General features: G+C 42.6%; 1 protein-coding gene across 1 annotated transcript; it reads left to right on the top strand.

Moving 5' to 3' along the window:
• The first annotated feature begins 273 nt into the window (after positions 1–273).
• On the top strand, positions 274–12866 carry LOC141800308 (uncharacterized). Its single transcript, XM_074682746.1, has 8 exons — positions 274–313; positions 474–654; positions 2581–2944; positions 4204–4278; positions 5294–6411; positions 6768–7597; positions 8141–8374; positions 11029–12866. Exons 1-8 carry the CDS (start codon positions 274–276, stop codon positions 11280–11282), a joined length of 3096 nt encoding a protein of 1031 aa, XP_074538847.1. The 3' UTR covers positions 11283–12866.
• Positions 12867–13737: the final 871 nt, after the last annotated feature.

Below are 13737 nucleotides of genomic sequence, written 5' to 3'. Positions count from 1 at the left end.
GTGGAAGGAAACGTAAAGGGACGCCTGTGAAAGTCTTTGTTACACACACCGAGGAGGAGAGTGCGCCTGAACACAGCTTCAGCCAAGGTGTCGTGTTTGTGTGTGTAATATCTGCATGCTCATTCTCTCTGCCATCAGCTGTGTGTGTGTGTGTGTGTGTGTGTGTGTGTGTGTGTGTGTGTGTGTGTGTGTGTGTGTGTGTGTGTGTGTGTGTGTGTGTGTGTGTGTGTGTGTGTGTGTGTGTGCATCTGTCTGCGAGTCTGCGTGATTGGTATGGGGGTGGAGCATGTGCAAGTGAGTGTGACCTACTTTTGTGTGTGTGTGTGTGTGTGTGTGTGTGTGTGTGTGTATATGTGTGTGTGTGTGTGTGTGTGTGTGTGTTTGTGCCTGTGTGTGTGTGTGTGCTTGCCTACATATGTGCTATGATGTGCACCTGTGTATGTGCTCCAGGAGATGAGGTGATGACCTTTGAGTGTGTGTGTGTGTGTGTGTGTGTGTGTGTGTGTGTGTGTGTGTGGGGCTCTGCATACTTATACGTAATCCTTTCATACGTACTGTTGCTGTGTGCTCTCAGGTGACCGTAAAAGCAGCAGAGAACAAACGGTCCACACAGGATGGACCTTACTGCAACACAGAGTCTGCTGTACACAACTGGTGAGTGTTTGATTTTGTGTTGCTTTACATTCACAACAATCATTATAATAACTACCTGTAGTTATTATAGACAGCTCTGTTCTGCCATAGATTTTTAACAAGCATACACAGCTGCAGGCCAGTGCATTAGATAGAAAAATTGTGTAAATATTATAAAAAGCTCAGTGAGCAAAGAGTTTCAAGTATCACCTCATTGTTTTGTGAAGACTAAGGCTTGATGATGTTGAGATGTTGGCCTTTTGAAAAGTTTGTTCATCCGCGTGCACTGGTCTGGGCTCTTTTACATGAATTACTGCTCACTGCTACTACTCAGCCCATGGCAGTGCTGAGGTGTTGTGGAAGCCCAGGTAGCTTCGATAGCAACCCTCAGCTCTATGCCTGGTCAATTGAGCACATTTAAGCAGCTTTTGGTACTTTTGGCACTGTGGGCAGGAGCCAAGTCCTGCTGGGTATTAAAATCAGTATCTCCATAAAGCTTGTCAGCAGAAGGAGGCAAGTGAAATTTCCTGATAAACCTATGTTTTGTTTACTGTGGACTTAAGAAAACGCATTGGACCAGCAGATGAAATTGCACCCCAAACCATCACAGACTGTGAAAGCTTTACTCTGTACTTCAAGAATATTGGATTCTATTATTTTTCTGTTACAAATGGAGTCCACCAAGGTGGTATACTTTCACCAATCTTATTTAATGTATACATGGATGATCTTTCGTAACAACTGAGAGCTTGTAAGACTGGATGCATGATGGGTGACAGGCTCATCAACCATCTGATGTATGCTGATGACTTGGTCATCCTTTCACCTTACAGTGCTGGCCTGCAGCAACTCCTGAAAATCTTTTCGAGCTATGGCGTGCAGTTTGACGCTAAATACAACTGTAAGAAGAGTGTGGTAATGATAGTGAGAACAAAAGATGACCAGAAGCAGCAGTTTCCATCCTTCTTTATCTCTGATCAAGTCCTCAGTGTAGTGGTAAAGGTTAAATACCTGGGGCACATTATCAGGAGTGATATGTGTGATGATGATGATGATAACTAGCGTACTAACTGCCGTAAATTGTATGCTCAAGCTTATACCTTAGCACTTAAATTTCAAATGTGTACAGAAAATGTTAAAATTGAGCTTTTTAGAGCTTACTGTACTCCACTGTACACTGCTCATTTATGGTGCAACTACAGTAAAGCTAAAATGAAAAAGCTGCAGATAGCCTATAATGATGCTTTCAGGATATTTCTTAAATTACCTCGATGGTTGAGTGCTAGTCATATGTTTGTTTATAACGCTGTGCCCACGTCTTTTGCTGTTCTTAGAAACTATATGCACAAATTCATAGGTCGTCTGGTTGATTCAGACAATTAAATAACAATGTCACTTACTCAGCTCACAATGAGCGACACAAGGTTCACATCCTACTATTGGAAACATTGGTACAAATATCTCTTTGTGTTTTAAGTCGCTGTCAACATATGAACTGTATTTTTTCTTTATTTAATTTCTTTTTATCATTATTAACTATTTGTTATATTTATATGGACCTAAGGGTCTGGAATAAAGTATATCTACTAACTACCAACTACTATGTCTCTCCACTCTTCCTACAGACTCTGAGTCCTTGATTCCTAATTGTATGCAAAATGACTTTCATTTGGAAAGAGGACTTTGGACCATGAGCAATAGTCCAGTTCTTTTTCCTTAGCCGAGTTCAGACTCTTCTGATGTTAGAAGAGGGCAAATGTGCCAAAAACAAGTAACTGAAATGAACATGCACGGATGAACAATTGAGGGTAGTTATTTGAAACAATGGAATTGAGAACACACATTAGCCAGAATGGAAATGTTTTGTGGGAGAAAAGAAACTAGTTTTCCTAAAAAATGGTGAGAATAAAGAACTTATATTTAATCAACTTTACTTTCTCATTTCAGTGGTCCATCAGAGCAGACAAACGGCAAAGTCTCTCCTGGATCTAAGTCCGGCTCCTCCTCTGCCTCCACACCAGCTCCCCCTACTTCCTCAGCCCCAACCCCGACACCAGTCCCCGCTCCTGCTCCGACCACGGTGAACTCAGCACAGGCTCCGTCTCTGACTCCTGCATCCACGGCCCCAGTTGCCCCGACAGCGTCTGCCCCTGCACCAACAGCAAGCTCCTTCCCTCCCTCCCCCAACTGCCGCATCCGAGAGGTTCACTGTGGCAGCCAGGTGAGGCTGGTTGTTATCGCCATCCGAGACATCTCCAAGGGGGAGGAGATCACTGTGGACTACAGCCTGACAGAGTGGGGGGAGAATCTGGTCAGTATATGAAGACAGTAAACCCACTCTCTACTTACATTTTAGAGCTTCAACAAGGCCATGATTTTCCTCTCGATTAACACGCCTACATTCCTCTGTTATTTTTGATACATCTCAAATAAGTCAATACTTTTGTACTTGCAGTGCAGCTAGAGTGGAGAACACCGGGAAAATACATAAGTTCATAAAATAGAAAATGTAAAAACTCAGTATGACATCATCATGCCGTTACTGTCATACATTGACACTTCGAATAATCTGTCAAAAATCACCAGGAACTAACATAAACTTTACAGACTAATAGACCATGGAGCTTAAGGGTGCTTATTTTTAGAACTTACTAAAACTCATCACACAGGCACACTACATTCTTAAATTATTGCACTCACTAATAGCGACAAACCGTACATAAACACACCCAAATGAATTGCATACACACTTTTCAAAATAAAAAGTAATAAAATTAAATCAAATTTAATGTGTACACAAAGCATGAATTAATAAATGAACCAAATTATATTCATGGCAGTTTTTTTAAGTAGAACTAGTCTCATAATTACTTTTTTTCTTTGTTTCTCTGTCATACTACTGATATCCTCAGAAGTGTAGAAAAAACATTCACACACTCTTCATTTATAGGCAACCATGTGTGTATTCACACACTGATGGTCTGGTCCCCAACACACTCACACTCACACACACACACACGCACACACACACACACACACACACACACACACACACACACACACACACACACACACACACACACACGCTCACAAACACACCTAGAGAGAGCTCAGGAAGGCATGGGGTTACCATGGTGATGGCTGAGCTCCCGCTCCCTCTCTACCTATAGTGCTGTAGCAACAGTAACCATGGTTATGAGACAGCATATGTTTCTTTAATAGATCTCATTAAGCAAACAGGTGAAGATAAACCCCTTATAGGACCAGAGGTCCTTTAACAGGTTTATCTTCATATCTCTAATTACACTTTAAAAACAGACTTTTTTTGTTCTTGACTTTAATCCCCACCTGAAGGATCAGCCCAGAGTTCATTGTAGCAGAAAAGTTAAAAGTATTGAAAGCATGTCTCTTTCTTCTTCTCTTTGGTTTGTTGGTAATACCAGAGGTCCTGCGAGCCTGACTGTGGAGAGGAGTCATAACACCCTCAGACTGACAGCTGATGGTGAATGTGATGATGAACAACAATGAGCAGTGTGCTGTGTTTTAATGTGGCTGCTGTGTGTCCTACAGGGTTTCCGTGGCACTGTGTCACCAGCACAACATGAATGTAACTCTGACTCTGAGACAGGCAACAATATCAAAAAGGTAAGAAGGGGAAAACACTGTTTCGTTCTTTTGTTTTTACTTTACTGATCAAAGAAATGGAGAGTACACTTTTTTGTGGGGTTGACTGAGGTCATTAGTAGTAATTGTGTCAGATCTGCCCCTTTAGTTTGGGAAGGGCCAAAAAATGAAGCTTTCGTGAGTTCATGTAGGACACGGAAGTCATACACCCAGCTGTAATCAGCTGACAGGCTGATGTGCCTAATTCCACTCAACCAATCACGGCTCTTAGTAACGATGAGGCGGTGTGTTTAAAAATGCCTTTGCTCTCACTGATCCTACCACACCTATGCTACCCACACTGATAAATAAAAAGTTACTTGCTGTAAGGTCCATTTTTGCCTCACAATGTATTTTTCACAAGTGTTAATATCTTGTTGTTAAAACCAGCACTGACTGGAATTTAACATTACCAACATTACTGTCACAACCTTATGACAGTCATGAATTATTTTTCATGACTCTCGCTAAGTTTAACTCCTTAATGCAAGATAAGAGACTCCTCCTGAGTTAGCATGGCTGTGTGGTCTTTGAGTTTCCTGTCACACTTTGAGGGACACTACAGGAATCACTTGTTCGCACTCAATGTACTGTCTCTTCTTTTGCCACTGATGCTCACGTTTTTTATTGAGTAAAAGAAATATCTAAATGTCTGGCCTGTGGATCTGATGAAAAAAGTAAAGCTTTAACACATCTGTGCAGCAATGCAGGTTTCAACAGTCTGACAGCACTGAGATGGAGCACAAATTGTGCTGATATCTTTTGGGAACAATTTACTGTGGTGTGCAGTGAGTGGGCAGTGCCATTGACAGCTGTTGTTCTGAAAAGTCACCGCCTTGAGGCCTTATAACACTTAATAACTTATTATTGTAAACTTTTCTATGATAAGTTCAAAAAGGCGCAAAAAGCATTTAAATGGACCAACACCTGCCCAAACATTTAAAAGAAAATACAGCAAATTATGTCTGTTGACTTTACTTCTTTTCTTTGACCTCAGGAGGACGAGCCTCTCCCTCTGACAGCTCAGCAGCGGCAACATCAACAGCAGCATCAGGAGTACGTCACCCCCTCTTGGTCCCTCTCCCCATCTTCCTCACCCATCTCTCACTCTGACGCCAGCGACTCAGATGCTGGAGATGAGGACAATGTCAGCCCCCGTGGGCGTGCACAGCGCCGCCGCAAAAAGCGCCGTGGTACTCCCTCAAAGAAAAAGACCACCCATCGGACTCCACCAGGTCGGCAAATGCCAGCCTCCTCCACAAGCATTCCTCATTCCAGCCGTCTGCTTCCTGCGTCCCACCCTCCAGCTCAGTCCTCCCCTCCCTGCTCGTCTTCCTCTTCAGCTAAACCTGTGTTCAAAGCTCCGAGCAACATCAACTTAAACTCCCAAAGAGCAGGGGTGTCCCCAGACTCTGCGCGCCAGACCTGTGAGTACTGTGGACGCCACTTCCGCTCTCTAGGCCGCCACTTAGACAAACACCACTCTCACCAACCAGAGGTGTGCTCTGCCCTGGTGGAGCGCTACACACAGATGCCCCGCCTGAATGCACAGAACACACACCCTAATCCTGCTCACACACACACTCAACAGCACTCAAAGTCGTCTTCTGCTGGGGCACACAGTCGCAGCTCAGATCTTTCACACGGTGGAGTCCAGGACCTCTCCATGTCTCCGCCCACTCTAACAGCAGCTAACCAATCCCCCGCCTCCTCCGGGAGGAACTCCACCCCTCCTGTGCTGACTCCTCCTCGAGGTCAGAACGCAGTGCCAGTGTCGGTGGTGAAGAGGAGCCCGCCTCCTGTGGCGGTTTCACAGTCGAGGAAAGGAGCGATGAGGAGGTTTAATAAAGACAGAACAGTGAAGGAGGAAGATGATGAGGATGAGGAGATGGAAGATGAAGAAGATGTGGAGGTTGTGGAGGTAAAGAGGCTTAAAGAGGAGGAGGATGTTGATGTGAGGAGCCCACAGTCCTATTGTAACAGGTTAGCCAAAGAGATGGAGCCACCAAAAGATGAGGAAGATGAGGAGGATGAAGAAGACGAGGAGGAAAATGGAGTGATGGAAGTTGATGATGATGAAAGTGGAGCAGAAGACAAGGAAAAAGACTTACTGAGGTAACCTTGGTTATTCATGTGCAGATCTGAGAAAAGAGATACAAGCAGTGAAAGATGTAGCTTAAGTGGATCAGCAGACAAAGAATTGGCAACTTGATTGACACCACTAAAAATATCTGATGTGAGCATCTGAAGTTTGAGGAAAGCAGATATTCAGACAGGTAGATGATAGCAAAAATGTTTTGGCAGCCAATAACAGTTTAGACATAAAAGCGTAAGCTCTTGTGGTACCTTTAAGAAGAACAAATTAAACATGTTTAATGTAGAATCCTTAAAGGAACAACCTTATGTTGTAATTTGAATCATTAAACACTGATAAGCCTTGTAAAAAATTGCTCTTATTCCTTTTTTTTCAGTGGTTCAGGGCGTCACCACTTGCTGCCCCTCCTCTCATCCTTGTCCTCTCTGGTTCTGTACCTTCGCCGCTTGCAGCACTCTGCCTTCCTCTCCCTGTCTCGGCAGCTTCAGTCTGCAGAGGCCTGGCGTCTCCTCTGCCACTCCAGCCTTGCCCTGCTCATCCTATACAACAGACGACGAGAGTGTGAGGTCTCCAAGCTGTCCATCGCTGAGTACCGCTCTCGTGTCACCCCCCAGTGCCCTGTCCCTGTCCCACCTGGTGCTCCACCAGCTCTGACCCCTCTTGAGGCCTCCCTCTCCCCCTTTGAGCGCCTGGTGCTTCCTCACCTCCCTAGAGTCGGGGTCCAGGGTAAGCGTGGGCGAGTCCAGCCCCTCATCCTCCCCCCTCACTGTGAGCCCTGCCTGGAGCTCCTCTTACAGACTCGTCAGGATGTGGGCGTGGATCCTGCAAACCCGTACGTCTTTGCTCGGCCTTACCACTCCCCTGCCACACCACTAAGAGGAACTGACCTCCTCCGCAGCCTGGCTCGCTCAAGTGGTACCCGTAATCCTCGTGCCCTGACGCAGACCAGGGTCCGCCGACAAGTAGCCATTCTGACACAGCTGCTGCTCCTGGGGGAGGGAGAGGATCCCGGGCAGCCTGGAGGCAGCGCTGTGGAGAGGCTGGAGCACTTCCTGGAGAGAGAGTATCACGTGACACAGAACTGTGCCGGGATTGGCCAAGACCCAGGCCTAATGGGCCGAGTGGGCCGAGTCGTGCTCTGTGGAGAGAGAGATGGAGTGCTGTTCAGAGGGATGAGCCTGAACCACATCTGCCTGGAGCTGGATGGTGAGTTGGAGAGCTGTCTGAGTGGGACTGGAGTGTCTTTGTGTTGTCCAGCATGAGATGTTGGGATGTCAGACATCTTTGGTTGGAGAAGGATTATGACCCTCCTTCCAATTTTTGTGGATCTGTGTGTGTTTGAGATTGTAGCAAGTGTGATACTCTTTTCATTTCTTTCCAATTTGTATATCTACTGTTTGGTATCAACAAACACAGAGAGCCCTTAGAACACCACTGGGGTCAGAAAATCTTCATATTTGTGGTGGAAAAACAAGGATTGCTGAAATGCTGCTAGCTTTTACTGACATCACACTCTGGCAGCATTAAAATGTTGTTGTCACATAGCTGAAACCTGTAGATTCTTGGAGGTACAATAATTACGGTAATAGATTAATGTGTTGACTGGCACACTCACCCATGGTGAATAAAACCATTTAATCAGGAACCTGAACAGAAGCTGGATTTTTGACTGGAGAACATAAAAGACAAGTAAAGCTCCATCATCTTTCTCCTCCTTCCTTTTTTCTATCTTCTTTCTCCTCTCACCAGTCATGTCAGGAAATTCTGCAGATTCATACTCGGAGGGAGAATCGGAAGGAGAGCAGGTGAAGGAGAAGCCCGGGCTGCCCACCCCTGCACCTGCTCCGACCCCTACACCCACCCTGCTATATGTGAGGAAGGGCAAAAACAACGGGCGAGTGGGACGACCCAAGAAGCTCAAGAATGTCCAGCTGCCCTCTCCTCCTCCTCCTCCTCTACCTGCAAACCGCAGGAGAGGTTCAGGTCAGCCCTCATCAGGTTTGTTTGGGTTTGAAGGAACAGTAGGAACAGCATTTTAGAGCAGAAACACTAAGCAGGTGAAGTGATTGGACAAATAAGGAAGATTTATCTTATAAGATCTTGATAAATTTCTTATAGCTCCAGCTTTACTTTGAGAAAAAAGGCAGGGGGCAACATCCGTTTAGTAAAAATGAAGCCTCTGCAGAAGTGCTAAAAGTCCACTTAAGGCTGGCTGCAGAAAGACTGGAAGTCATGTACACATCCAGCCCTAAAAAACTTACTTTTACAGTTTTAAAAAGCATATTGACAGCCTGGTTCAAATTACGGCTTCGATCTAAAACAATGGTTTAACTATCAGCACACACTGAACGGTGAGTGAATTTTTTTTCTGGCGCCGCAGCTTAGAAGTTATTAGGTTGTTTGATTGTCCAATCAGAGACACAGCTCAGGTCATGTGACTGCCAGGCGCCTATAGCTGTTTGAAAGGAAACTCACAGTCAGCGTCATATTAAATGTGGCTGTGTCCGTGGATTGGCTTCATTTCATGGTTTCAGGAACAGACGGGTGACGTCGCAGAGGCTATGTCCATGTTTTATACAGTCTATGAAAAAAGCTTACCCTATGGTAGGGATAGACCAATTATCAGGGATGATATTTGGCATTTTGGGGCATATCGGCATCAGCTCTATGAGCTTATTTTAACTTCCACAGACACAAAAATCACTCCTCTTGTCACTACCCACAGGTTTATATTTTCCTGCCTCTTAAAAAATAGTAAGAAATGTTTTAAACTGCAGACATTCAGGAGATGGTTGTTGATGCTTCTACTCCCTGTCTATGGAAGCTCTAGATGGTCAAAACATTTAAAATCAGTCATGTAAAACTCAACAGAAAATGAACTTAACTGCATTGCATGCCTGTAAAAAGGCAGCACAAACTCAATTCTGTCCAGTTTTATTGCAGTTCCATTGAAATTTTGGTAAACTTTATTCACCGTGGAAAACTTAAACCATTTTTTTTTTAGTTTTCATTTCACTTTATAAAACATGCTGCTAAGCCTGGGAGCTGTTTAATAAACATATGCTTGAATGCATTTGAATGAAGTTAAGTGTTGGAGTTTGTAATATTCAAATATTTTACGCCGGTATTTTCACTTTGACTGCAAATAAATATCAATTTTCGGCCTCCTCAATTACTAATAATCGGTATCAGCCCTAGAAAATCCATATTGGTCTATCTCTACCCCATGGATGTGAATTTTCTAGGGCTGATTGTGCATTGTGGGGAGTTTTCACATTATGTTGAATCTGTTGACATCTGTGGATTAAACTTGGCTTATAAAATGTTTTACTGGGGTGAGGACTACATTTCCCATGAGCACATTCACCTGCTATTATAAATATGTGTCTCATAGCATGCAGGCCATCAAGCAAACAATCAAGAGCCTAATTTTTAAAATATATGGTAAAAACAACATTGAGTGAACTCAGTGGTGGAAAAAAGAGTGAACTGAAGTCAGATTATGTTTGTGATGCTATTTGAACATTTAATTGCATAAAATATCAAGAGTCTGTAACAGACCTGAGTCATTTTAGTTACTAATATCGTTCTATTTTTAGTTTGATGAAGATCACTTTGCCAGCCGGTGCACACATATTTGCCTCACCCACATCACCTGCACATATTCATTGTGTTGATGAGCAAAGTGTTGAAGTGAAGCTACAGGCAGCTTTCACACAGTTATTACATCTCTTTACAATTAGTCAAAAACAACAACACATTCGAACTTTCAGTCACAGTCCTGAACTTCTTTCAAATATTAGAGGAGGTGGACTGCTGATCAATATGACTTGGTGTGAAAAAAATCACTGAGTCCTGTAAACATTAAGACTGTAGTGACCCTTGTGCACAGTGATAAAGGATGGGAGCTCTGGCACTGCTGAGGGAAATGGTGCAGTAACATGGCGTCACTCGATGATGCTGATCTTATCAGAGACTCTCCTGCTGTGACAAACAATATGTGCTATCTAAATTCCATTCCAGTCATCAGCAATCCTATTTCTATCAGAAACTGCCACCTATGGTCAAACGTGAGTGTGTGTGCAGGGTGGAGCATGAGGCTGATTTCTGTGCATGTGTTCCCAGCTGGATTGTGATTCGTAAAAGGAAGATTGTTGAAATGTGAAGTGTGCAGTTTATTGAATCTGGGTTACTTATGCAGTCTGTATGCTTTCAATATGTGCACTGCTTTTTAATGAGACCTCAGGAGATTAATCAGTAATGAAAGTAATCACTGGCTTCAGACCAAGTGTAACTGCACAATCAATACCATGGTAAAGGATAAATTACTATGGCTGAAACTTACTAAATGGCAAGCAAAGCAAGACAACAAACTGACAGTTCAGGCATTTTTTTAGCTGTTTACTTCACCTGTCTTTATTTCAAGACTCTGGATTTCAAAGGTTGAAGCACAAAGTTTACCAATAACTGTTTTGACTGAGATATTGAAGCATTATTCTTTGAGCATATGACTTACAGTTTTTACTGTTTCCAAGTGGGGAGATTGAGAAGGTTTTGAGTGGCAATCAGGGGTCTAAAGGAGGTTTCACTGCCCCAAACATCACATGTAATCTAGATTAATCTTTCCCCTCCTGCAGGAAAGCGAGGCGTCCTGAAGCGACCCTGGTCTGAGGCAGAGCGGGCAGCGGTTGAGGAGCACCTGACCCAAAACATCACTGAGCTCAGAGTCCCTGCTAAGGCGGACTGTGAGCGCTGTCTGCAGCAGTGCCCCCTGCTGGTCAGCAACCACCGAGACTGGCGGGCTATCAAGTTCTACTGCCACAACCGCATCCAGCTGCTGAAGAAGAACCAGCGGCGTGAGAACGAGCCCCTGCCCCTCACTGTCTGCTGAGAGGAGGCAGAGGGAGACGGGATGCCTGGTGTGTTGCAGCTGATAGGATCAGATTCTCAAATGGTACCCTGCTGTCCAGGAAATGCACTAACTTTAAGAAGAAGGTCCTAAATTTCACTCTACTCTTCTCTAGCAGAGCTTGTCTTTGACTAGATTTAATTTGACACCTCATGGAGTTTTTATCCTTAGTACCAGAAATTTCACACATTTTTTGCTGCTTTCCTTCAAGGTCTTAATTAATTACACTAGAGTCTTTTTGGTGCTCCTGGTTTGAGGGGTACTGTTAAGTCTGGTCAAAAGCAGTGCACTGGGATAGGTGCTGATGGAGGTTGTTGTGTTGTGTTATGTTAACTATGGACTTTTTTTCCTCTCCTTCCAAAATGGACACTAAACTGACATGTAAAGGAGAGGCAGTTGAGCCCTTCAGTGTTATTATATGGACGTCGTGAAGTAGCATTAGTGTTTCATGCACTCCAAGACGTTATAGGACAAATGGCCTATCATAGGGCCACACTTTTCTTACTAGTGGCTATATATAAGTAGAGTAGGAAAAACTACTGCTAACTGTAGAAGAGTAGCCAGATCTATCCTCAAACTAGCTATCCTCTTCTTTTCATACAGCTGACTGTGCAATTCTAACTACGGTTTCATCATATTTGGACCTTAATTCACGTGTAAGGTACTTGTTGATCAAACTCTTTTGCAGTTTCTATGAAGTTTTTTTTTTCATAACTTCGTGAAAATCTTCAATGAAAATGATTTTCCAGAGTTGAGTGTTTCATGACATGGACAATGAAAAGGCCTCTGAATGTTGTGAAGTTACCTTTGGATACCTAAGATGTTTAGTTAAACTAAAAAGTCCAGAAATATGAGAGAAGTGTTCTGTCAACCTGTTGCATCAGACGTGAAAGTCATCAGATACTATTTTCCCATTAGCAACGGTTTGTTCTCATTTCACATTGTTTGTTGTTTTGTCTTTTTCAGCCTGTTGCACACCTAATACTGAAAGCAGTATAAAATGTGCCGCAGGCCTTTAAGCTGGATATCACTTTATGTGAGGAGAGGAGATTGGTCCCTTGGTTGTGTTTCATGTATGTTTAAAAAGTGGGCATTTATCAGAAAAGTGATTGATCTGTCTTTCCACATTTCCTGCATTGTCTGTGTTGTGGTTCATCTTTTTAACAGCTAGAGCTCCTCTCTGTTCCCTTCGTCACACTACACGGTTTGCAGCTCGACCAGATTTTTGGTTTCTTTTCAGTGTTGCTGAAAATCTGTGTCCATTGGACTCAAAACCTCCATGAAACCTCAAGACAGATACTTGAAGTAATTTAAACCTTTTGTTCTTTCTTGCTCTAGCGTTGCCAGTTACATTGTACATAAAACAAATATATTATCATTAAGCTAACTGGTTGTTTGTGCTAGACTATATGTAGCTTTTTCCATTTCTGAGTTACTGCTCTTTGTACATAAGCCTGTTTGTAAATAGTCTTCAGAGAAACAAAGAAAAAACACAATGTATGACATGCCTTGGTTATTGTGTTATGTTTTTTCTTTTTTATAAGTCTTATAAAAACTGAAACTCTATTTAGTGTGCTGTGGTTTTTATATATACATGTATATATACATTTTTAAAAAGTCAAATCATTTTCATGGAGAAAACATTAAAATGCCTTGTTTTTTGTTATAATTAAGGTATGTGGGGTTTAACTAACTGTTAATTGAAGGCCAAAACACTGGATTTAAGATTTGAGATTTTACACCAGTATGTAATTCACTGCATAAGACACTAGATGGGGCTGTTGATTCATAGCATTTTTGCTAACCATCACTGATAGTCATCTTTAAACTCAGGACAACTAAAACTCATATTTACTTAGTTTGCTCTCTAAGATAAGATAAAGATCACCTTCGTCCTCAAAAATGTGCATCCTGTCCATAAACCAGAAGAAGCAGGAAGAAGGACACATATTTTTTGGTCTTTTTCTAGATAACTTTCTCTCTAGGTTAGAATGATGATACAAAATCAGATGGCTATTTTCTTCTTGTAACAAAAGTATTAAAATGTTCTAATTTACACTGAAGCAATCACAAATTTATTGGTTTTTCTCCCCTTTTTCAACACACATTCCTTGAAACTGATCAATATATGTGCAGTATTAATGTAATTATATTGGTTTTTAATTACCTTTAAAAACCTTTCAACTGTATTTGATTTTTACCAAAAAAGTGCTATGACTGCTTAATAAACTGATACACATTTTCCTTTTAAGGATTATCCAAATTAACTTCTCATCTGTGGTCATCTTCCTGAAGAGCTAAACACAGCTTCTGTTTATTTACAGGTAAAGATCTGTTTCTGGCTTTAAACTTGAATAATTTTGTTTTTAGGTCTACCATATCTTTGAGTCTCGACACGTGTGAAATGTAGTGAAAAGACTGTTACTGTGTTATCTAA

This window comes from Halichoeres trimaculatus, unplaced genomic scaffold (genome assembly GCF_033239565.1).
Source record: "Halichoeres trimaculatus isolate MK-OKI-2021-1 unplaced genomic scaffold, fHalTri1.1 fHalTri1_scaffold_2, whole genome shotgun sequence".
NCBI lineage: Eukaryota > Metazoa > Chordata > Actinopteri > Labriformes > Labridae > Halichoeres > Halichoeres trimaculatus.
Note: the sequence above shows the minus strand (reverse complement) of the source record. Positions and strands in the feature narration are given on the sequence as shown.

Bases quoted from the DNA above. Each gene is read 5' to 3' on its own strand.
- LOC141800308 (XM_074682746.1), top strand. From the start codon at position 274: ATGGGGGTGGAGCATGTGCAAGTGAGTGTGACCTACTTTT. The intron at 4,279-5,293 runs GTAAGAAGGGGA...CTTTGACCTCAG, and splicing joins CAGGCAACAATATCAAAAAG to GAGGACGAGCCTCTCCCTCT. The intron at 6,412-6,767 runs GTAACCTTGGTT...CTTTTTTTTCAG, and splicing joins AAGGAAAAAGACTTACTGAG to TGGTTCAGGGCGTCACCACT.